The following is a 25545-nucleotide window of genomic DNA, read 5'->3' as shown; positions in this document are numbered from 1 at the left end:
ATAAATTGTAGGTTTTTTGTTTGTTTTAGTTCAATTGTTGTTAGCTGTTATTTGACGTTTTTCATTTAAGAGCAAATATTATAAAACCAAAAGGGGTGTAGGAAGTGTAGAAAACAAACAAAACATTTTGTATTTAACTGAGATTTTAATCAATCAAGACAAGATATCAGATTTATAGACTGAGCAAAATGGAATTTAAAGGTCACTGAATAGAAGTTTCAAGCAATGCCCAAGTATTTATTCTTGTATATACAAAGTCAAAAAATTCTTATATATATATATATATGTAAATATATAAAATATATGTAAAAAAGAAAAAATATTTTAAAAGTATTTTATAAATAGTTGAAATCCAAGAGGGAAAAAAATCTGTACTTTCTTGCACGACATGCAACATCGGTTGCATTTATAAATGATGAAAGAGAATTTTGTCTCTTGTTGTATTTTACATACTCATATTAGGAAAAAAAAATCTTGACTCCTTATAGGTATACCTGTGTTCTGGAGTCCTCAACTGAATTCCTGGCATGAAGAATTCAGGATGTAAATAAGTACATGTTTATTACACTAAAGGAATTATACAAAGTAAATCAGGTCCACCAAAATATGCTTGGGGTATGCAGATCATATAATTGCACAGAACTACCAAAAGGAAAAATCTGATCCCCACTTGTGCATAATTAAAAATTTGCAGAGCAGTGCGCTTATTCTACTTAAAAAAAGTAAACCCTGATAGTGCATAAAGAATCAAAATAAGATAGTAATGCCTTCCTACATTAGATTTTCTCTTCCATCTTTGTTATTGACTGCAACTGTTTTAATAGTTTCACTGCTCTACGTGACTTTTGTTCAAAAAATATATATCCAAAAATTATATTTAATAAAAGCAAACAAAAAAGGCATAAAACAATTACTTTTATCTCTTTGATGGTGAAAAAGGCAATTGGTTGTATTGTTGAAAATGAATCCCTTGTGATGCTGTAATCTTCATAACTTCTCCGTTTAGAGTATCATCTTCAATTATTGTTATCAGTCCTTCGGCAATTATTGATGGACTAAAAAGAAAAAAAAAGTTTTTTGTTTGTTTTTTCTGAATAGTGGTACACTAGAATATGTGAAAATATTTGAAAAGGACAAGCAAAGACACTCAGAGGAAATGCATATGCCCTGCAAATAAAACTATCTACTATTTGAATAGTATTTTCACCAAAAGCAGAAGAATGATAAGTGTTTCAGGAAGGAAATTTAATCTTCCCAGTTAGGACAAATAACAGCAACTTTACATATCATCATGAGTTTGCTCTAGTCATTGCTAAATCCCTGTGGATATCCAGTTGCCACTGGGCTTTCTATCAGAGATTTCTCTGTCAGGGTAATGGACAGAAGTGATCTTTACACAGTCTTCTGCAGCTCTTTGTTCTTGAATTATCGTAGTATGTCAGTCCTGTTACTGAACAAATTACCGTGAGGAGAATTTTCTCACAATTTGTTGTGTTCAATAAGTGCAGTATAGTTGACATCTAAAAAATGGGGGCAACTTATATGATTTCCTTGGTGCAGAAGTGTCTGAATGGCTAATTGTTAGGACTAGGAAAATATTCCAGAAATATTCCAGATTATTCGTGTCCTGTTCCTATAAACTTATCTACGTGTCTACTGTTAGTTCCACTTAGTGGCCTAGATAACTCTTTGGTCTAATTTACCATGGTTGCTATTATATTCTTAATGACTTAGTTTATTATTGTCAGTGGTTTGATTTCTTCACCCTTTCAATTTCAAAATGTGGGGAAACTCAATTCAAAAGTCACTCTCTGTACTTCTTAGCAAGTTTGATTAAACAAATTTACGCAATAATAGTCCACCAAGGGCTATTGCAAGTGCTATTGCAAGAGCTATCGTGCATGCTTGTTTTTCACTTACAGGGGGCAAAGAACACTATATCTAACTTTACTTACTCCATCACACCATAGAACTGCATCATATTTTTGATCTCATCCTTGTATGAATAATATTGTCCCATATTCTCTTCTTTATCTATTGACTGAAGAATTGGTGTGTTGACAAATCCTGGACAAATAGTGTTGAGTCTCACACCATAGTTTTCCATACTAGCAGCTAACTAGAAAAGAGATACAAGTTAGACATTCATCGTCATCATCATCATTTAAACAATATCGTGAAAGTAATTTCTCAGCGATTGTTTAGCATTATGTTTACGTTCTTGCCCGATAGACAATCTTGTTGATACTGGTTGTTTAATTTCAGTACCTAAGTTTGAAGTATGTTTTCTCTAATAATCATGCTTTTATTTTTTGGCCAACATTTTTTTTTTGGCTTTTCTGAGAACAATTCTACAAAAAAAAAAAAAAAGAAAATTTTTTTTTTTAGTACAGCAGTTTAATTTTTTTGTTACTAATGCTCTTGAAATTAACTATATTCTAGGATAATGCTAAAAACTGAATGGTAGGACCTTTCCCTTGTAATGCTGCCAATGCACGTCTGCAGCACAGGAGAAGCCAGAATGCTGAGGGAGCTTTCTTAGTTATGACCCAGAACTTGTGAACTACCACTGCTATATCTGTACCCCACAGTAACCATAATTGGTCAACAATAATTAAAGGATTCTCCCCCAGTATGATGTAAATTGTCATTTTCACAATATGATACAATAAGAGAAAAGAGACTGAAATCCTGGCTGTTTTGTGTTAGGCCTCGTGTTGCGCTCTTGTGTAATGTTCCTCTGTGTTTGGCCCTTTCTTCCTCTTCCCAACATTCCCATGTTCTATAAACAGGAAGCATTTCCTCCCATTTTCCTCAAATGCCTTGTTGTTTCTGAACTTATGTTGTAACATTTAAGAATATGAAAAAACAAAACTGGAAAAGGTTTCCAGTTCATGCTGCGGCTAATAGGTTATATGCAACAAATCCAGGTTGATCTGCTTAAGTAAATCTTTTTTTAAGTGATGGGAGAGCAAAATATAAACCTCTATTCTGGAAATTGGACTAGATATCTTATATAAGCAGGCTATCTTAAAGATGAACATGTAATGTATTAATACTACTTACTCACTAAAGTACCTCAATTTATTTTCTCATACTTCTTGTGAATTTTCTAAACTACAAAATTTTGGAGTCAAGGGCTAAGACTTGTTGCATAACAACGTTGTATAGCATTCACCACAACCCATTCTGAATGTATCATTTTGCATTTTTTAGCAAATTAACTAAAAATAAGAAAAAAAATAGGCCACAGCTTTCTGTTGAACTCATTTCCTGCATACTTTAGCATCTATTCATCATAAAAAATGTCATCAGTGTGACTTACAACTAAGGTAACTAGAATGTTAAATGATTGGAATAGTTATGAAAAAAACTGTTAAGCTTAGATAAGGGTTTAGGACTTTGAAGTTGTTCCCACTGTTTTTAATTCTCAGAATCTTTCTCCCAGGATCCCTAAACCTCAGATCAATCGTAAACCCACACATACCTTATTTATTCCATCTTTCAATTCCATTTGTGAAATGAGGGAACCTCCACTATTTCTGGAGCTTTCACTTGTTTCAAGAAAATTGTTTTTAGTTGTGTGGAAACAGTGAGGGGAATTGAGAAATTTAGCATATTCCCAAGAAGCTGGGAACAGCTGATTTTGAAAACACATACTTACTGCTATTGATCGTGTGAATCCAATTACGCCATGTTTTGTAGCACAGTACACTGGCTGGAATGCAGCAGGCATGAGTCCTTAAAAAAAGAAAACAAAAAAAAAAAAGCAAAAAATATGTTGGGGTACCCCTACTTATGATCTTCAATGCACACATACAGGACAATAATGCAGTAAATGATGGGTTTGTTGAAAAAGATAGGCAGTTTAGTAAAAATTTGCAAAATGTATTTTGTAAGACTGAAAAAGACATATGAAAACAAAAACACAGTGGAAGACAAAAGAGGTATAGGTAATGAAAATGGAATTACTTTTAAGATGAAAAGTGGGATATGCAAAGTATGACTTAAAGATGGAGCACAGGATGTGGAAGATTTTTAGGTTTTATGAATCCTGAATATATATATGAAGTATTTCAGATAAATTTTGGTTACTGAAATCTTAACTGCTGGTATGCATCCTAGACACCTGAAATTATTTACAGTGATTCTGGAGAGGAAGTAGCTGGACCTCTGTTTTTGGCAGGCAAATAGCAAAATCCATTTCAGCTACTGTCGTTGAACTAGTTTTATTTTTTTAGTTTTTATTTATTTATTGCTGTGTTACAAATATAATACATCTTGAATTCCTTTCTTAGTTACTTCTGTGGGATAGTAACAAAAATGAAAAAAAAACTTCTTCTCCTAGCTCTAATAAGGGACAGTGTGAGAGAGGGCTATGTGTGCTGCACAGCTGACTGAACTCCAGTCAACTAATCACAACTTTGAAATATTATTATTGCTTATTTATTTGGTAATATGCTTAGGACTAAAACAAAGAGTAGGTTACACATGCTTTTGCATCGTGTTTTCTCTAAGAAGTTTGTGTCTAAGCAAAATTCAAATTTGATGCACCACTGGAGGCACTGTAAAATTTTATTTGGGACACTACTCTGAAATGCTGTGTTCCCTGGTGCATGAAGTAGGAAGGTCATTTTCAACAAGCAAATGCGAACAGCAGAAATGGGGAATGCAGACCTCAGCGAATAGAGTAGAGAGAAGATTGAGAAAACAATATGAATGAAGTGATAAAGTAAAGCCTGAAGATCGTGAACAGAAAGAAATGAAAGTAGGCATGTCATAAGCATGAAGCATGTCATAAATCAGATTTGATCAGATTTCATTACAATGAAAAAGATTTCACTGTAAGGTACCTTCTATAGTGGTTCTGCTTCTGAAACAAAGAACTAGTGGGGAGGATCTTTGGAAGGAGAATGGAAAAAAAGAGCTTTCAATACAAGGCAATAGTGTTAGTATCTTCTGGGCAAGGCAAAAACAGAAACAAAATGAAAAATGACTATTGAGATTCTGCGCTAATAGATTAGGGTGGGAATGGGTGAGCATAAAATCATCATTTGCACATTTGCAGTAGAGAAAGAACAGATGCTACAGAGGAAAAACAAGAGCTTCCCTCTTTTAAGAATTTGATGGTAACAAGCTGATCAAGCAGAGTTGGCAGACCATGAATATATGCTTCTCTGAACATTATGCCAACAACTGCCACTATACTGTAACAATATGGACTGAAATGGGGCACATGGGTACTCTAATTCCAAATGAAAGCTGTGTCCTTATAAATAGCAAACCCTAGGCTGCTCTAAAGCTAGAAGGAGAAATTTGTCTACAAATGTGGTATCATTAAGTCTGGATGCAGCTGTTGATGCCTTAGTATTTAGTTCTACTGGAAGTAGTAGTTCCAATTTATATCTAAAATATCTGTTTTTTATTTTGTATTTTTAAGTGATATAATTAAGAAAGGGCATGACTTATCTCAGTGGAGATGATGAATATACTACTCAGCTCCAGAGCACGGAATTGTCAGAAAGATATGTGTATTGTGTATGAGATTGTGTATGTCAGAGACATGTGTGGGCTCTTTGCTCTGGAATCCATTTTAACTGAAAGCAAGTAACTCTCTAAGAAGGCAGAGCGTTCTGATTAGAACCATGAGTGTGTCAGGGCTTTATCTGGGTTTAAAGGTTACACTAGTCACCCAGTAAAAAACAACATTATTATTAGCACCGTTAAGTGGCGAGAAATAAATGACTTATCCTAGTGACCACCCTTCTCTTAAATCTACGTTTAGCTCTTCAGCTTGGATAAATGTGTTATGCTTCTGAATAAGAACTTGCTTTATGAAAAATATCTTCCATCGTAACTCCTTTAGATAGAGTCCGCAAACAAAGCTCAATAGTCTTCTTTTTGGTGATTTGTAACTGATGGACTGTCATCAAGTATCATCATTCTTCATGATAACTGGAAATGGTGGCATGCTCTCAGTTTGTCAGTTTGCTAATTCATGTTAGCAATATTAGGATACTACTTTTTAAAAATTATTTTTATTTTGTAAACCTTGAGTTGTAAAGGTAAAGACAATCTCAATGAGGGTGCAGCTAAGACATGTGAGAAGAACAGAGGAGGAATTTAGAAGTCTGCTTTGTTTTAACAATGGTGAGACAGTTTACTTTTTACTTGAGAGGGAAGAGAAAGTTAAGGAATAAACAAAGGAAGGACACAACTCACTGTAATGAATTGGGATAGGGTTCAAAGACTTACTTAAAATCAAAAGGCAGGAGGAATAGCTAGGCAGGAAGGGAGGAATAAATAACATTAAAAAAAACCCAAAGCAGTAAGAACAATTGTCTCCTAACCCAAACTATTACTACATGGAAAATAAAGAAGAAATTAGTTGAGTAACTTTCTACCAAAGCAACAAATTGAGCTAGGCCTAGCATCCTCCACCCAAATCATTGATAATCCCATCTCACTTTTATTCATGAGTTCAGTACCCTGTACCACTCACTACCATTTCAGACATGATGTCAAACTTCTTGTTGCAATTGCTTGTTCATTTACAACTGTCAATAGTTTTAATTAAGTATCATGATCCATATGTTGGGAAATTAGTATTTGAGGTGCAGCACTGTATCGATAAGCTTGAATTTGTTGAAACTGGTATTTTCTTTCATTCCACTGAAGAGCTAAGGTGAATACAGAGTACCCATAGCTATGCTTCCTCACAGGGCACACACTGCCGTCAGAGATTTGCCTCTTTGGATCAGATTTATGAACATTTGGATGGCCTTGCTCCCATTGCCCCCTTTTCCTCCAGGGCTGCACTGTTAGCCAGCTTGATACAAATCTAATTCTCTTTGACAGTATCTTATAAATTTCAACAATTCCTTAAAAACTATACTTCATATTTGGTTGACTTCAGTATAAAAAGCCATGGTCAGTTTTGTACAGAGGTGTTGATTTCATGTGGACTTTGACCACACCAGAAGGTTGCCCTTCTACACTGATTATGCACAGATCAAGTTCTGCATATTTACTATTTGACATTTTTTTTTTTTCCTCACTGATGGAATTTTTTCCTCACAGTTTTGACTGATGGAATCTATTTAGAAGCAAACCAAACATATTGTACTCTCTGTATGTTGGAAAGTAATTTGCCGAAGTAATGTGTTTTCCTTTCTGCAATGTTTGTTTAACAAAATATACTTGTATCAAAGCCTATTCTGAAACATTAAATAGTTACAAATAAATAACATCACAAGTTAGCCATACTTATTTAAATTAAATATCTTTCCAAACCCCATTATAGAAATTTCCATTATCACCCCTAGACAAAAGTCTGCATATGCTTGTAGTGCACTTTGAACAACCTCTTTTGAACAACTAGATATGTAACTAGAGAAATGAACTAGAGGAATGATGATTCTACAGAGTGATGAGAGATTTAATTAAGGGATTTATAGCCTACTCTTTCCTCAAGAGTAAAAGGGGTTACAAGATCACATTCCATATGTCGGTTTTACCCTTGGGATTTTAGCCAAACCAAAGGAAACATGGAAATCATAGCTGAAATTTTTAACTGCATCATAATCATAATTTTCTAAGAATGAACTGAATTGTCCAGGGATTATTTTCTAAATCTCATTCCTGTGGATTCTGCTTACCGTCTCCTTTACTACGCAGGGAGAGAGAGAGAGAGAGAGAGAGAGAAGAAACTCTCGTGATGTTGAACTCAGGGCCCCAATCTTGGAGCCATTTGCATCTTTGGTCTCCTTTAACACTCTCATTGTCTTTATTCAAATGATGCTGATTATACATATAACTTTGTTTCTTTTAAAAATATATATACAGGACCAGATCCTGCAAAAGTGTGCTTGCTTTGAGGAGTATCTTAAGCATTTCCCTTGGCCAAAGCTCTCTAGAGGCAGAGAAAAAACTGACTGCTGGGGAGCCTGTCTGCACCCGTGAAGTTGAGTACAACCAAACCACTGATACAGCTATACAACAACAAGGTTTCCAGGTATACTACACACTGAACAACCTCTCATAAAAATGGCATGACCTTATGCTAAATATTTTGTTGTTTTTAAGCCCTCCTAAATGTTTTGATTTTCCTTATCTGCCAGAATCCAGACATATACAAACTCAGTTTTACAGAATATTTTCTTGAAAGTATGAAAGTAACCAAATCAAACGTGCACACATGAATCCAGCACTCAAACTTTCCTTTCTCCCTTTATTAAATGTGTATAGATAGCAGCTACCAAAAGTTAAGAGACTGTGGTAAATATATCCATAAAAATAAGAGTTTAAATTTAGTACTGTGTTTTTTTGTTTGGTATGTGACTTAAAATTTGAATTAATTTGAGTATAATTCTTCCTACAGAGGAAGAATTCTTTCCTACAGAAAGAATTTCAGCATGGTTTACTCTTTAAATTGTAAGATGAATTTATTATAATGCATTCAAAAACCTGCAAACACTGGCATTTTCTTTTATGAGGGCAGTTTGACAAACTTCCCATTATCTCAGAGATTTAGTGGTAATACTTCCTCCTGATATGAATGTAGAATTCCCATAAAAGAAAGTTTTATAGCTTTGCGGAGGTTACAAGTTGAGTGTTTGCTGCATGGACTTACAAATTTCACTGTTTCTAATTTAGTCCTGCCTTGTAAGGGCATTTTTTGGAGAGGAAGAATCAATACTAGAAAAACAGTGAATATACTGACTTTAATCCAGCTAAAACTTAAGGCATGCACATCACAGGAAGCACCTACGTGCTCTATGGGTATTCTTTAAAATATCAAAAAATAAGAGAGTCCTTCTCGAGTTCCAATCACTGTCAAAATCTCCATAGTAAAAGAATGGAAAGTAATTAATATGTAAAGTAAATATTATTGAATTTTATGTAAGCACTGAGTATTACTCTTCTTACTGCTCAACAAGACAGATAAATACTTGCTATCTGCAGAACACGCCTGATAAAAATCTTGCAAAGAACTGGGGTGAACAGGATCAAAACCACCAAGGAGATTAATCATCAACAGAAGCTACCTCCAAGTAAAGAAAACACTTGAAGGGAATGTTAAACTAGTCAATGGCAGTTGGAGTTTTATGTGCATGGTGAACTGCGGGACTTAGACCTTTAGGCACTAAGGGAGAATTGGAGTTGCAAAGCACAAATAGTAATTAATAAATAAACTGTAAAAATTAGTCCATGTCAGCTTTTATCTTGTGGTTTTCCTTATGACCTTGGAAGCAATTAGTAAATACAAGCCAGGCAAGAGCAAACAAAGCACAGAACACTTTGTTTTTGACTGAGATAGCCACAACCATCAGAACACAATATTCACATTAGAAAGTAAGTAAATAAATGCAAACTTTGAATAATTAAGATGACACTTATAAGCTCTTATCAAAATGAGAAAAGCCAAGCTATGAGATCTTAAAACCAAAATAATTCATATTTATTTGAGAGTGATGAGAAAAGGAATGCACTTGCTACCTTTGGGGCTTTTCTTAAGCATTCCGGGGTCATCAGCACTTTTTAGAAAATGTTTAATCTTTTACTTGTGTCAGTGAAATGCTGTACGGCGATAGGAATTTCCTTCTGGTTAATTTGGTTTGAATGTAGGGTCTATGTGAGCCAGTGGAGGTAAGCTTGCCAACTGCAGTTGGCAGGATGGGATTGGTAAGACTGATCTGATTGGTAAGACTGATCTACATGGAGACTTTTAATAAACTGCCACCTGTATCAGGTAAGTGAATGTGTTAAACCAGATTCTCTTAAGCTAAGAAATTCAACTGATTTATGTCAATAGGGTGAACTGGTTTTCTTATCTCAAATTCCCTGGCATCTAGGAGAATTTAGCAGTATTCAGAACATGGATGTCTACCCTGCGCTAACCCCCATGCCCAGTCAGGAACTAAGGCTACCGTTGTCTTACAGGCCCTAAACCTTCAAAACACAGGGTGTCCCCCCTAAACCAAGTGCCTCTCAGGATATTTTGAACACATGCTGAGGAAAGAGCTGAACATGCAAACATAAGCCATCATAGATAGTATTTTTCCCAAACTCCATGACAGTATTGAGAGAAATAATTAGAAAGGAGTGCAAATATTTCCCCACAAATTTTCAGAGGAATGGTGTTAGGAAGTATCGTTCTTGATGTCCGTTCCTCCTTCACTCATACTTTTTCATTCTGAGGCACTGTCATTGTGACACAGTGTGCGCATGCAAGCAAGGATGCAGAACTGCTGAGCAGCAACTACCCCAACCAACCCAGAAACCATGTAACTGGCTTTGTACTGTTTACTTACTGATATTTCATTTCACTGCATTTCAATTTATGTGCAGAAAAGGTGTTAACTTAAACTCAATGAAATAATAATGCTAATGCCATGGCTTTTTGAGCAGAGGTGGCTCATGCCTGACAGGGCTTGAAGCATTGACTGTGTGTGTGTGATGACCTTCATTAAAAGGGAAATACAATCTCATATTAAATATTCCTACAGATGAACCCCTGAGAGAGGACCTGAGAGGACCTGCTGTTGCATCCTCTCTTTCTGTGAAAGAATTATCAATTTTTTCCATGTTTAGTGCCTGATAAATATAATATAAAAAATAAGCAATTTTAAAGAAACTTTGAATTCAAATTAGGTCTATATATTGGATCGCTTATACACAGTATAGTGTACTCATTGTTTTAATTTAATAATGCCACTGAACAGTGTTGAGTTAGGGGTAGGACAGATTGTTTTTTTTAAGATTTCCACATTGACCTATATTGAGCAAACTGATCTGATGAAGTTTATATATCGTATTCAAAGTTATTAAATAAAACTGAGAGGTAAGGAAAATTGCTGAATTCTTTGAACTGTAAGGATAAAAGCAAACAAAACTATTGTCTTTTGTTATTGCCTCTCTATAATCAAAACTAGATCATAATCACAGAATCACAGAATGCTTAAGGTTGGAAGGGACCTCAGGGGTCATCTAGTCCATAATAGGAATAAAAAAAGTCATAAGAAAGAAAAAATATGAGTGATCAATATGACAAAATTATTTTAGACAAAAAAAAAAAAAGAGTAGCAAATTTAGCAAATTTAGATGGAAAATGTTCTCACCTGCCAGGGATGAGATATTAATGATTACTCCACCGTCACCTCCATTTCCTTTTCTCATATATTCTAGGCCAAGGTAGGTTCCTCTAATCACCGATGTCTAGTATAGGGAAAAAAAAAAGCATATTCAAAATATGTCTCCAGTTGCTCCTAAAAACTGAAACTTGCCTTAATTGTGGTACACAGAGCTTGTATTGCTTTAGCACTGATACCTAAAACTGTTTAATGTTGCTTCTCCCATGTAAACTTTAGAACTTTTATTGGAAAACAAGATCATTCATGCCCACTAGCATTGCTTGAAGGTGCTTTTTTTTTTCTGAAGACAAACCCACTGGCAACTCAGCTGAAGTTAGACTTGGAATTAAGGGTTGGGTTGTGGGATTTTTGGTTAGTTTGTGTTTGTTTTGTTCTTTTTTGCTTTTAAAAATGTGTAACAGGTTGTGGCAGGTGATAAAACATTTAGAAAGGAAGGATAAGTTAATGAAGAGCTATAAAGAGCAGCTGTGGGTCCTATCATGCCCTGGGGCAGTGGTTTGGCCTGCTGGATAGAAAAAGAGAATTCCACTGAAGATGAGAGGAAATAAATAAGTGGCAAAAGGAAGCAGCTTCAGGCTGCCAAAGGCTTTTTCTCTTCCTCCAGACCCCTAAATCAAAGAGCTAGCAGAGCTAGAGGGGTCTTCGGCCAAATCACAATTATAATACAAGGCAAAGCAGGTGGCGTAACTCTTCTATCTAAGAGCTGTTCCTTTTTCTCTCTATTCTTCATGAATTCTCTTAGCATTTCTTCAAGCAGTTTTGGGTAAATTCTCCTTTATGCAGCTGTAAGGAGTTGTCTTCTGAACTAAGGCAGACTTGCATTTCATTATTGCTTTTATTTGCTCTGCCATCTGTAGACAAAACTTACCAACAAACGTGGATCACCTGGGATAACCTGGCTACTTCCAATGTTTGGGCAGATTACATGAAGAATTATTCTGGAGATAAACTCTGAATAGGATATGCAGGATGACAAGAACTTGGCAGTCCACAGACCCATGATATGGGACTCGGGATGAAGTGTGTTTTGTGACTCTTCCTCTGCCTTGCTATCCACAGCCTGTGGCTCCAGCTGAGTTAGTAAGCTGAAGCAGGCACTCACATCCGGATGCCACACAGAAATGGCAAAGAGGCTTTTCAAGGAAATGCATATAATTTCAAGAATAGCATATTTTTGTTTTTGTTATGAAATCCATCTTTTTAATGCCTAAATTGCAGCCTGAGGCCTTCTCTCACATGAAATATGAGTCACAATTCCTATCTGTTGGTGTCAGAATATTATGGTTGAATTCTAAAGAAAATCTTTTCTTTTTATTCCACTATACCATAAAAATGTGTGATAGAAAATAAGATAGTCAAAGAACGATAATTTCTTTACAGCCCAGAAAAATACCTGCAATATGGCTTTTGGTAGTCTGAAGGAGTGACCAAAGTGGAAGTGTTGGGTCAAAACTCAAGTGTCTTGCATATACTTTTGAGAATAGTAGCTTAATCCTGTGCTCTTAATGAATTCTAATTCATTATCTTTCACACTTAGCAATTTTGGGGAAGTTAGTTAACATTTAAAACTGTCTAATTTAAGAAAAGTTTGAGTGTTCTTTTATGGTAAAAATATGCTGCAATACTTTGTACAAGAAAGTATGTTGTCTTTCAGGAGAGACTTTTCACAGTCACTTTATTTACAATTGCATTCAGCTGCATAAATGTTCTCCATAAAAATGTCAAGAACAAAGAGTAGGAAACTAGTCAAATATGCAATTAAGTGCAGGTGAAATGAAAAATTAGGAAAGCTGACTCTAAGCCAGCTTTTTGCTCACAGCTACTCATTAGAATTTGAAACTAGTATAAATAGATGTCAACCAAGATGTTGAAAAACGGTGATCATAGTTTTACTGAAGTTTGTTTTCCTATCAGAATATAATGTTTTACAAATAATAAGGACAGTCTGTTAAGGAGCATTGAAGATCTAAGTATGCTCCCAAGAATGCCAATTTCATATAACTACTAGTAAAAAGGTTTAGACTTCCTTACATTCCAACATGCCAACTCTTTTCCATATATAACATGTCTTTTTCATGGTACCATTCTTAGCTTGCTCTATAAATGAAATAATATATATTCTTTAGCTGTGATAACTTCTGAAACATCATTAGTCATCATCCTTTGCAAATTAGAATTGCTTTGGAATAATCCAGTATGCAGTACTTCTTTTCATGTGTTTCAAGTCATGTGCTTCAATTGCTACCATTTCTTGATAATAAAGTTTTAATAAAATTTCCTTTGGGAACTTTATTAAGGTTTCTTAAAGGAAACTTTATAAAGATTTCTTCTTAGGAATGCTATTATTCTATGTTGAGGAATTATCTCTGCGCTCAGTGCTGGAGATGACAGTTCTGTTGATGCCAAAGTCATCAGGCAATATGCATTCCTTGGAGAGGACAAAATGGTAATCACTAATCTGTCCTGACATTTTACATAGGTTTCCAAGTTAATCAATTCTAGGCTTACATGCTTAAAAAAAAAAAAAAGCTAGAGATGAGCAGTTTTAAAACTCAGCATAGCACTGAGGTGGAATTTGATTCTAGATCATTTGACTTTCATTTAAGATGTTGTAGACAGATGACTATTTAGAAGGGAACGTTTTGAAGAACTTTATGATTTATTCATAAACTATCCAGGACACATTTTAAAAGTCTGAAAGCAGGTGCTGCCAGTGAGATCTCTGGAAAATTTTAGCACTTTGTTGTTGGTCAGAGAGGTGGAGGTGATCTTGTCATGAATATAGGTTTCCTAGGAAGCTGGCAGGCTGCAGCAAGCATTCAAGTCCACTGACATTCCTACGTATAGATGGGTATGCTTACTGTACTAAATCATTTTTCAGGCTTTATTTTCTAGTCCAAACAATGAAAATCAAGAAGCTTATCAAAGGACAGGCAGAAAAATGGAAGGAATCATTTGCTAGAGATCAGTTAACTCTTGTGCAGTATACGAGTGAAATACTAAACTAATACAGTAATGTTGTGTGTTTTTCCTTACTCTTTTTCCCCACGTGTTTTCATCAAGGACCTAGGATTAGTATTGCAATTTGTGTAGCTGGGTTAGGGTTTGTTTTTTTTTTTTTAAGTCAGAGAAAAACAGGCCTTCACTGCTCTTTAATATCAGTTACCATAAAGATGTATTAGAAGCTATCAGCCAAAATCATCATTGGCTTAGCATGCAGTTAATGTAAATCTGCATGCTTTATACCTCAATGTAAATAGCAGAAATTATCATACTTAAGCCTTACAAGCTTCTTTATCCACTTATGTGATTCATCCTTATGCCACTGATTTCAAGATAAGTGAGGCCTCTTTCTCACTTTTCAGTAGCCATGTCTCTGCCAAGGCATTTGTTCCACTCTCTGACATTGAATTATTCTGAAGGAGTAAGCAACTAAAGCTCTGAACAACAGAGCTGATGTACTTCTGGACATCTGAGAACACAACCTGGCTAAATTAGTTGCCAATACCATTTAATCTTCCATTTAATACCACTTAATACCATTTAATACCACTTACAGCAGTTGTGTTGGTAGCTCTAAGAAACACCACTTGGCATTTTCTGCAGGATCTCATGCTAATTCCCAGCTGCTGGATCATACACACAGGTTTGTGTCCTAGCCACATTATTTAGGCATGAAAGCTGGGTCCTTGTCATCTCTCTTTGGGAAGGTAAGCCAGGCACGTGGACCAGAATAAATCTGTAGCCTACTCCAAAGAAATTCCTGTTCTGACTTTTATTTTTTGCCTTCTGTAGCATTAAGTTTTTATCCTTAAATAAATAGATCATTTCTGAAGTTTGCCTAATTAGCCAGTTGAGACATTACTGGTGAGTATTTCCTTACTGTTGAACAAAGCAATTGGATTTCCTGGTTGTTTATTTGTCTGGGTGCTATACAGAACTATACAAAGCATTCACATTGCTTCCAGTATATGTCCTCATTTGTACATGAGATTTTTTAATATATGCTTCTTTATAAGCTCTTTCTGACACAGGAAATAAGCAGCACAGAGTGACCAAATGGAATTAAGATAACAGCATTTCTTATGCAAGTTATGACAATAAATGCTAGCTGAATACTTAGATCTTTGAGGATGTAAATTCTCAAGATTGGCTAATACTCCATCATTTCCCTAAATGTTGTCCTGTGAAAATCGTCAAAGACCTTCTAGATGTTAAAGAATCTTTACTCAGGAAATGTCTACCTCTCTACCCATATTTTCACAATATATCTGAAAAAAAAGGGTTCATCTTGGATGCTTTAGTCTCAAATCAATGGCAAAGCATAAATTTGTCTGATATGTTGCACAAGTCCCCTTGCTTTGCCCAATAACTGGAAGCAATGCGAATACTCTCAGTTGTTGAACTTACTTAAGTTCTGCTTATGTTTGTTTATTGACAAATAAACAATATAGGAATTAGGCTTCATTCTTCTTCATTTTATATAGAATGTTAATTTTATGTATTTACATAGTATTGCTACCTTTTTTTGCATACTAAATTATCCAAAGCAATGCAAAGAAATAGTAACACTTAATTCCTGGATTTTTGCTTAGTAGTTTTGCCTGGTAAGCATGAGATGGTCACATGACTATAGAGAAGAAACTGAAGAACAACAAGAACTCCACTGTGTTTTAGAAACCTGTCCTTCTGAATCCTGAGGTATGCTAACTTTCTGATTTTTTGCTATTTCTGTCAAAAAAGCCATTTTCCCATTTTTATTAAGATTAAAGAATGTCTGGAAAAAAAAGACAAATGGTGTAAAAATGACAATTTTCTGACATGATTTTTATAAGAACTTTTTATTGCAATTCAATATCATTATATTTCTTGTTAGAATTATAAGACTAATCAAAGTAGTAATAGAAAAGAGAACCAATTCTTTTTCTCAAAAAAGAGATAAGCAAGATGGTATTACATATACATAATAAATAAAAAGGCACCCCCCTATAGGTTAATGAATTGTTATTGTTTTTATAGCAGAATGCTATAAAGACTTTTCAAGATTTTATCTTTCTGAACTAAATCTGTGTATCAGCATACATAATCTTTTGAGGTTAGGGCTTGATATTTTTCCCAAGGTATTGTCAGCCACCCATAAGATATAATTTGGAGAGAGAAAACTTCTCATTGGACAATTCAATTTAGCAATACCATTTATACAGTATGTATTTTGATAGGTGTACTGCTGTGCTGCACTTTTGGATTCTGAAATAAATCAGATGATAAGCAGGGCAACACTTAAATAACTGGATCCTGTATAATGGATTGTTGGCATCCCCAACTTATAGTCTACACTTGGAATTTCTGCCAGAATAAATATATCAGTTAAAGAGTGAAAAATCGTCACCAGAATGGCACGTAATTGTTATTTTGCTGTCAAATTCTTGTCAAATGAATATAATTAGTTCCATTTAGGGAATCAGTATATCTACAAAATATATTTTTTTGGTGAAAGAAACAGAAAGATAGTCAAAATGTTATGTGAAGTGCCTCTACACTTTTAATTCCAGTAATATTCAATAGCATTGAATCAATACTCAATGTAACAGATGTGCTGTTACATTTTAACTGTAGAACGTGGCTTATATCTGTCTTCAGAAGTATCCAATACAAGCATGAAAAAAGGGAATAGATTTTTGGATTCATTTAGCATAAAATGCTCTAAATGGGTTTGTAATTAGAGAAAAGACATTATAGTCAAAGTGGCAATTCTCTTCCAGGAAGCCTACATCATCAGCATAAGACAAAAATGAAGGAAGTAAATTTTTATTTAGCTAACATATATACACGTTCAAGGCCTAGTAAAATCCAGGTTCTTGTTCTCTCTTGTTCTCTCTCTCTCTCTCTCTTTTTTTTTTTTTAAAAGGACTTCATAAAAGAAAGATTACAAAAATTTCTGGACTTCTTAAGTGTAAGTTCCTGTAAAGTTGAAAGCCAGAAATACTGAGCTTGTCATTCTAGAGGGGCAGTAGATACCATTCTTGATGAAAACTTATGGGTTATATGTCACATTTTTCTCTGTGGGCACTCATGAATATGGAATTAAAACTACACCAGTAACGTCCACTTCAAAAGCATAGAATTCCTAAACAGTTGCCAAGGTCAATATATCATAATAACAAGAATGTACATCCATTTGGGGATCAGCAATTGAAGAAATCATTGATCAAGCTTGTATTTACCATGCAGCACTATTAACTTTGCAGGTTTGCAGTGAGGAAGAAAAGCATTGCTGGAATACTAAAATAAACAATATGTATGAAGAAATGAAAAGGTAGACATTATGCTGCATAGCATATAGCCAAATTGTACAATGCATTGCTACATGAATATCTTTTCAGTATTTGCTGCTCTTCATTTTCCTCTATCAACTTGTCTTTTCTCCTCTGTAGGAATTTATAACGATACAAGTAGGAACTGTGTTTTACTCTTGCTTTTTCCTTCTAAATTATGTTCCACTCTTCAGACTTGCTTCTCCATTTCTGTTACTCACATTTTCTCAAGAAATGCTATGAGGGAACTTCCTTGCCCTCCCTTAGAAATAGCTGCTGAAGACCAACCGGTTCTGTGGACTGTTGTAGCCATAAAGAACACACCCCATATGTGTTTGTTCTGATTTATCTTGTTCTGTGCTGCTCTACTTTTGTACTTTGTACTTTAAACTGGGGCAGGGAATATTTGTTGTATCAGAGTATAAATAATATTATTAAGATGAAGATTGGCATGCAGAGTAGGTTTTTTTTCCCTCCTTTTTAACCAGAAAATGCCTGTATAGGATGTACCAAAACTTACTCCTTTTTTAAAAATAATACAAAGGGTATTTTATAGGTCCTACTCTGGGGATCCAGAAATTACCTAGTTCATACGTATTTGTTCCTTTCTCACTAAGCAAATAATACCTTACGAGACTGACCAACACATTTTAAGTGGCAGATGTTGTCCCATTGTTGTAGCTAATTAGCAGCAAACATAAAATGCTTATATACTAGTTCATGGAAATTACTAAAGCCATATAGAAATAGCCAATGGAAACAAGCTAGGTAATCAACTTACTAATTATACACAGTAAAAGAATATTCAAATGAAAAGATAAAGATATGTAGATCCCAGTGTGTCCTTGATTTAACCCATAGATCTATTCTTGTTCTTCTAATATATGTTGATTTCCCATCTACCTACCTCCATGAATAGATGCACTCATTCAACTTTCAACTATGAATCAAGTCATTAGTACATTTAAGATTGTCTCACTATGCATTGAACTATCTTCCATCTTCCCCTTTTTATGTTTAGGGCAAGTACCTCAATAGTTATGCATGTACATTTGGAAGATATGGATTCTTTTTTTTCCTGTTACCTGAAATGGTTCACATCTGTGTCCTGCTGCCCAATCACTGGCAATATGACAAAAAGGAGAAGGAAGTTTTCAATACCTCCTATTGAAGCTCTTGGCATTTAAAAATTGCTTGGGCATGACTGTATAAATCAGGATATTTACCTGGGGATGAAATACCTTCAAGATTTGTTGACCAGCAATGTCTTTGATATTTGAGTTAAATTGACAGAGTTAAAACTCACAGAAGCATGGCATCATGCGATTCCTGCAATAAATACGTATTGGCACAAATATCTTGAATTTTGAAGACTTTGGGTTCCTAACAACTTTTTCATCACAATTTCTGTGCCTGAAGTTAATTTAAAATGCAAGTTATTGTAATTAGCTATCCACCTATCAAATTTACACGCATAGTTAGACACAACTGAAAAAAATGAGGTCCACATGAGAAACATTTGTCTGAGATTCATTTATAAAGTCTTCCACATTCAAGTTATTTGTGCCAATACATATTTATTGCATGAATCTCATGGTGTCATACTTCTGTCAGTTCACAGTGTAAAAGATCCTGATGTTTAATTGGCCAGCAGATTTAAGAAACAAAATAGAGAGGAACAAATATGTATAGTTAAATCTTAAAGAAATGTAAAGGCAAAGGAAGGTGAACAACTATATTCATCTTACCATGGGACTCTTGATCTGTGATCTCAGTTCAGTCCCTTTCAAAAGCAAACTAGACCTTGGATAGACTTGGAAGGTCAAGAAAATATACTATTAAAAACCTATAACTGTGTTCATATATATATTTATATATATAAACAATATTTTCTGATTAATTTTCTATAGCTTGTCTCACATAAAGCCTACGTTACTTATTCTGTGGGTATTTTTTTGTAGTAGTAGTAGTAGTTTGGTTTCATGGATACACTGATTTAAAGGCTTTCACTGGAAAGCACTTCATTTCCATAGGCTTAGGTTTCAATGAAGTGAAGTTGACAGTACTTTTCAAATTTGAATGAACAGTATTGTTGAAATGCAAGTTACAGAAATATTTCAGTTATTTTCTATTTTAAGAACAGAAAATGTTCTTTCAAAACCTTGTTTCATGATCCATGTAGCTCCTGTTGATACCCAAGCTAGCCTGTAGATGCAATTCTATTACTGATATTCTGTCAATTGTGGTAATGCCTGATGAAGAATTATCTCTACACATGTAGTGGGGAAAAAAAATACTGTAAGGTTTAGCATTTCATCAAGGGAGAAAGGACATGATTGAGCAGTGATTCTCTTTTCATTTTAAAGTACCAAACACGATTTACCTCTTGTCCTGGGAGAAAATTCTAATTCTCCTATTACATTAGGCTTCCTTTCAACCTCTCCACTGAGGCCACTAGTCGGGTACCTTTGTCCATAAAACTTTTGACACAAATAAAGCTTTTAATTTTCTTATACAGTGCTCTGTTGACCTGACAAATTCCAAATTTCTGGAATCAAGCTCCACATTGCACTCTTCCCAGCTTTCTTTTGCTACTTTTCTTTGAACATCTACATTATAATATTTAGTAAATGTGGTCATAGGAGAGACTTGCTGAACCCTAATCCTTCTATTAGAATTTCAGATGTGGTAGAATATAAGCTAGTCAGAGATTTATCAACTAGAAGTAGGTTTGTCCTTTGGAATGCCTTTCCTTTGGATGTCTCAGCCAAACAGGCTGAGGAGAAAAACTTTTAAATGAGAAACAGATATTGAGCCCTTATTTATGTTCTTTCACAATGAAAAAATAAGGCTTCACTGCAGTGATGGCCAGGCAATATCAAACAACTGGTAATAGTCTATTTCTAAGTAAATTTTACGGACTCGTTGCAGATACTGGGTTTTAGTAAGTGTTCTTAAGAGGTGTGTTTCAGTCTCTGAGGTTGCTGAAATAGCCTATATTAAAAACTCAGATCTTACACTTGCTTCATTAGTGAAGAAAATATTGGAGCTCTCGGTTGAACAATATTTCTTGTAATATGAATGGCTGGCAACATATTTCTCTAGTACGGGCCAGCTGAGTCTCACAAGTAGTTAAAACATTATGAAACTTTTGTATAAGCACACTGGCCTCCTGCAGATGCAGCTTTACCGCTCCAAGGACCAAATTATTGTATCTACCTGCATTTTGTTGTGCTTTGTAGCAAAATAGTTTTGCCTTGGTTTAGCCTGAGCATCTCTTCAAAGTGCTATTGACTTGGATAGACAATTTAAAGGACTCACTATACACACTTCTAGTGGTTAGTACATATGCAGTTATGTAGTTATGTTTTAAAATAGCTGTACTTTATGATCTAATAATTAATGTTCTGTCATATACTCAATCTGTACAATCCATGGCCTCCTGACTTAGGTGTATGCTGACATTAATTATGGAAATATGAACATGTGAAAATAAATAATACTTACCAAGTTAATTTGTATAGTGCTTTCCCAGTCCTTTTCATTATTCACTCCAGCATTATTAACCACTATATCCAGCCTTCCAAAATGTTCAATTACTTTTTCAAAGGCACCTATAGAAAAATCCAAGGATGAAATTCCTTAGCACTTATTAAAAATAAATGCAATGCATATTTGTTACTCTATAAAACTGTCAGAACTATTTTCTGAGACGTCAATGGGCAAGATATAATTACATTCTTTATCTAGCCATTCACCAATATTCAATATATTCAGGTAAACTGATGAGATTTTAAGATACCATAGTAATCTTTTCATTCATTTTTATAGTGCCTGATAAAAATCCTGTTATGAATGTTCTTAGCATCCATACATACTGTGGTATTACAGAGAAGGCTTGGCACCCTCAGTATATAAACTAAGCATCTATAGCTTTTGCTTCTTCTAATTTGATCTATTCAATAAATTCCGGATTTGGTCTCATCTCCTTTAAATCTAAAATAAAATAAAATGCTTATATATTCAGAATGATTTTCTTTGCTGAATTACATTTTAAGAATGTAATTCTTAATCAGATGTAACTAATACAAATACAATGACTCCTAACTACAAATAATTTGTCATACCTCTTGCTTCATTTTATACATTTAAGAATAAATTGCTATGCATCCTACATACAGGTAACGTAATAATGTGTTTCTCAGATTCAAGTATCTGTTGATAAACAGAAATGACCACTCTTTCAATACCTTTCCAAATCATATGAGCCTGAGTTATTCCAGATGACAGAGGTTGAAGAAAGACAGAAGATAAATACGGAAAAACACAATAATGTCTTAGGGATGCACAAACTCTTCTAACTTGGCCCTGCTTAGAGCAGGGAGTTGAGTAAGATGACATCCAGATGGCCGAACGAGCCCGTTTTCCCATGACTGCTGACATTACCTGATCCATATGTGTTTGTGTGTATCTATATCTATTTTATATATATGTGTGTATACATATGTATGTGTGCATACATATATATATATCCATATATGTATATATCCATATATGTATATATCACTTGTAGGTTCCTCCTTCCAAATACAGTTCATTATCACTAAGTATTTATTATAAAGCAAGCCAAGAATCAAATGGACAAACCCAGGCACGCAAATGCTGGTTTAAAACGCATAATTTGGTGATTATTTAAAGATCTAGAGTATCTCAGGTGTACTAGATGCATGCTTTATATGACAGGCCTTAATGAAACCACTTTACTGAAAGTTAAACCCGAATCCTTTGCTCTTTGATCTTTGGCAATTAGTATTAATCAGAAATATAGTAGCAGCTTTGAGAAATCTTCCTTTGTGCAGCGACAATGAACTGGAGTTTATTCTTGCACCAGATGGTTGGTCTTCTTGCAGATTTTGCTGTGTCTGAATGCTCTAAGTCCCTCAGAATCATCATCTTGGCACTAGAAAAAGAGCTGGCAGCTGATAGAAAAGGTTTTCTTTATCCAGCAGTCTGTTTTACAGATTTTCTAATGTTGTTATTCTCTACTAGAGTGGTTTTAATATTTTTAAAACCTCTCATATAAGTTTTCTGCCTTTCCTGTTTTTTGTTAGTTTTGTTTATTCCCTGGTTCTTGAACTCTATTTTGGAATGACTTTTCTTTTCCTCATACTTCCGATCCTGTAGCAGCAATGGCAAGTGTAGGCCTTAGATTTTATTAGAAGAGAACTAATTAGTTTAACTTAGTTTTAATGGGTACAAAAATTTCTATTTGGATTCTCCATTCCAATTTTGGAAAGTGGCTCTTTGATTCTCTTTTAACCATCTCAAATAATGTCTTTCATTAGCCTTATTCTTAAAGCCTGTCATTCAAAATCTTTCACTTCAAACACCCCATTAGTAATACTACTTTTGACAAACAGTCTTAATTATTTATTAAGTTTACATGGCGTCTTGATTAATTGTAGTTTTCTTGCTTACGTATTGAAAACATAACTAAATCCCTTTCAACTGTTTGCATATTTGTGTTAAAGTAGAGGAGGATTTGGTATATTGCTGGCAAACGGTTATCTGGCTGAAGGGATCCCATCTGCTACCTGTCCACAGTGTACTCTGGCCTACTGTACTAGTCCAGTAGTGTGTGTCCCAGATCCACCTTAATTTCTTAATCTTAGTTCCTTAATCAATACTGTCACCAGCACCTCCGTGCAAAATGACTAGTTCATCTTTTGAAAGCAGAGTAAGTTTTTGTTTAGAGTACACTTTAGTTACCTAGTGCTCACAAAACTGCAACTAAGAAAAGGCAATTATATGCAGTGCTGACCATTAAAATGAAGAAGAGGATCCATTTTGAAGGAGAGGTAAGAAAAATAGCAGAAGGTAAACACCAATCATGAGTGAGCCTCCTTAATGTTCATGGAAAGCAAAAATAAATGTATGGTGATTTTCCAAAAGCAGGTCCATAGAGGAAATTTGTAGGGGGGTAGAGAGTATGTGAAAGAGGCACCATCAAAGAAGCACAGGCAGGAATGTGAGAGCTGGAAGTGTGGGTCTTCCAGCCCTGAACGTTATGTTCCCATGTACGCCTGTTACCAGAACTGCAGCGTGCTTCCTTTGGGAAGAGCTACAGTAAAATGAGGGGAGCTTCATGTGAGCACAAGAGTTTGGACCTGACAAAGAAAGACAGGACTCAACGCGTCCACTAAGCACTTAGAAGACCAGGAGTGAAACTAATGTAGGTTTCTTAAGCAGTGGTTTGCAATTGACAGCTGGAAAAAATAGCGGAAGGAAACAGCAGCCCCTCCACCTCCCCAGGCTTATAAAAGGTGATTACAGATTTGTTACGAAACCCACCACAGGCGTAAGGCAGCATGAGCAGCATCCTCTGATTCTTGCTCTTTCTCTGTTTCGGATTGCGCTTTCCGCCCCGAGCTCTCCCTGTCCATCCCGCTCAGCCCGGTTCACAGGGCTCTTTCCTCTGCCTTTGTGCAGACCCTGTGCTGGGCACGAGGCAAGCGTGCAGAGGGCACCCCGGGCTGGCCCCGTGCTGCCTGCCCTCGAGATGCTGCTCCGCGCTCCTGGGTGCCGCTTCCCACTCACGGGAGGTCAGCACCCGACCGAGCTGTGGGGAAACCGTTTGCTGCTCTGAGCAGGGGGCGAGATGAACGTGCAGGGCCCCTCACGCCTAGGTCAGCCACCCCTCTGTCCGCGCTCACCTTTCAGCTGCTCGGGCTCGGTCACGTCGCACTGGATGAAGAGGGTGCGCTGCGCCTCGAAGAGCGCGTCCAGGGCGGCCTTGCTGTCGCGCCCGGCCTCGCGGTTGCGGTCCAGGAGCGCGACCTGCGCGGGGCGGCGCTGAGCGGCGCGGAGCGGCGCGGAGCGGAGCGTCCCCCGACGGCGCCCGCGCCCCCCGGCGCCGCCCGCGCAGGGGAAGGGGAGAGGGAGCCTTTACCTTGGCGCCCTTGTCCAGCAGCGCCTGCACGAAGGCGCGCCCGATGCCCTGCGCCGCGCCCGTGACCAGCGCCACTTTGCCATTGACGTGCATGGCCCGGCACCGCTCCCGGCTCCGCTCCCGGCTCCGGCTCCGGCTCCGGTCGCGGTCCGGCCGCCGCGCAGCAACCTCGCGCCGTGTCACCTGCGCCCGGGTTTCCTGCCTCGCTGCTCCGCTCCCTCCCTTCCTCCCTCCCTCCCTCGTTCCCTCCTCCTCCTGCTGGAGCTGCTGCCCAGGCTCATTCCCCCTCCCCGCTCCTCTGCCGTGTGACCGGGAGCAGCCCCGGGAGGAGGAAGAGGAGGAGGAGGAGGAGGTCGCGCCTGTGGCTGGTTGAGCCCCGGCCAGCAAGGGCCACGCGCCCCCTGCCCCGGCTCCTGGAGCGACCCCGGCACCCAGAGCGACCCTGGCTCCTGGAGCGACCCCGTTTCCCGCAGGGACCCCGGCTCCCGGAGCGACCCCGGCTCCCAGAGCAACCCCGGTTCCCGCAGGGACCCCAGCTCCCNTCCCAGAGCAACCCCGGTTCCCGCAGGGACCCCAGCTCCCGGAGCGACCCCGGCTCCCAGAGCAACCCCGGTTCCCGCAGGGACCCCAGCTCCCAAAGCGACCCCGGCTCCCAGAGCAACCCCGGTTCCCGCAGGGACCCCGGCACCGTGCGCACCTCCGCGCAGCGAGCAGGGAGCCGCGGGAAGGTCCCTGCCGCTTTTCCCGCTCTGCACGGCGCTGCGAGCCACGAAATCCATGCCCTTGCTCGCAGCGCCGTCCCCACAGCCTTGCAGATGCTGTCACGTAGAAAGCAGGGCGCTAGGGATGGAGCACCCGTGTGCCCTGCTAGTGGCTGTGGACGCACGTGTGTGCACGTGGGTCTGCTAGCACACTCTTCTGCTGGGGTCTGTCTGCTTTAAACTTTTTGCTTGTGTTTTCAAGGCCCCCAAATACTCAGCCTTGGCCACTGTCATGAGTGTCTGTCGCTGTTGTGTTGTGATGCCAGCAGCACACAATGTTTGTTGCATGTGTTTCCAAACTACAATCTATGCCTTTTTTTTTTTTTTTTTTTTTTTTTTTTTTTTTTTTTTTGAGCTGTGTGTTTTTT

General features: G+C 37.1%; 1 protein-coding gene across 3 annotated transcripts; it reads right to left on the bottom strand.

Annotated features, from left to right (window-relative positions):
• Window positions 1-476: 476 nt before the first annotated feature.
• HPGD (15-hydroxyprostaglandin dehydrogenase) lies at window positions 477-24665 on the bottom strand. Of its 3 annotated transcripts, XM_026046162.1 has the most exons (8): window positions 24579-24665; window positions 24417-24546; window positions 24181-24304; window positions 20975-21081; window positions 11121-11217; window positions 3665-3741; window positions 1956-2119; window positions 477-1055 (listed from the first exon to the last, which is right to left on the bottom strand). In XM_026046162.1, exons 2-8 carry the CDS (start codon window positions 24507-24509, stop codon window positions 917-919), a joined length of 801 nt encoding a protein of 266 aa, XP_025901947.1. In that variant the 5' UTR covers window positions 24510-24546; window positions 24579-24665; the 3' UTR covers window positions 477-916. The 3 variants fall into 3 exon arrangements, with proteins under 3 accessions (XP_025901947.1, XP_025901948.1, XP_025901949.1); XM_026046164.1 differs by lacking the exons at window positions 1956-2119; window positions 24579-24665 and having other exon boundaries at window positions 957-1055; window positions 24417-24509; XM_026046163.1 differs by lacking the exons at window positions 11121-11217; window positions 20975-21081; window positions 24579-24665 and having other exon boundaries at window positions 24417-24509.
• Between the last annotated feature and the right edge of the window lie 880 nt (window positions 24666-25545).

The sequence above is a fragment of the Nothoprocta perdicaria genome, unplaced genomic scaffold (assembly GCF_003342845.1).
Source record: "Nothoprocta perdicaria isolate Ctin4 unplaced genomic scaffold, notPer1 scaffold_423, whole genome shotgun sequence".
NCBI classification, from domain to species: Eukaryota; Metazoa; Chordata; class Aves; order Tinamiformes; family Tinamidae; genus Nothoprocta; species Nothoprocta perdicaria.
This window is presented reverse-complemented; position numbering and strand designations above follow the sequence as displayed.

What these genes read in the sequence shown, in the direction of transcription:
- HPGD (XM_026046162.1), bottom strand. Translation starts at nt 24,509, where the DNA reads ATGCACGTCAATGGCAAAGTGGCGCTGGTCACGGGCGCGGCGCAGGGC. An exon ending in TGCTGGACAAGGGCGCCAAG is followed by an intron (nt 24,305 to 24,416) that starts GTAAAGGCTCCC and finishes CGCCCCGCGCAG; the next exon opens with GTCGCGCTCCTGGACCGCAA. An exon ending in CAGTTCTATGGTGTGATGGA is followed by an intron (nt 1,056 to 1,955) that starts GTAAGTAAAGTT and finishes TTTTCTTTTTAG; the next exon opens with TCCATCAATAATTGCCGAAG.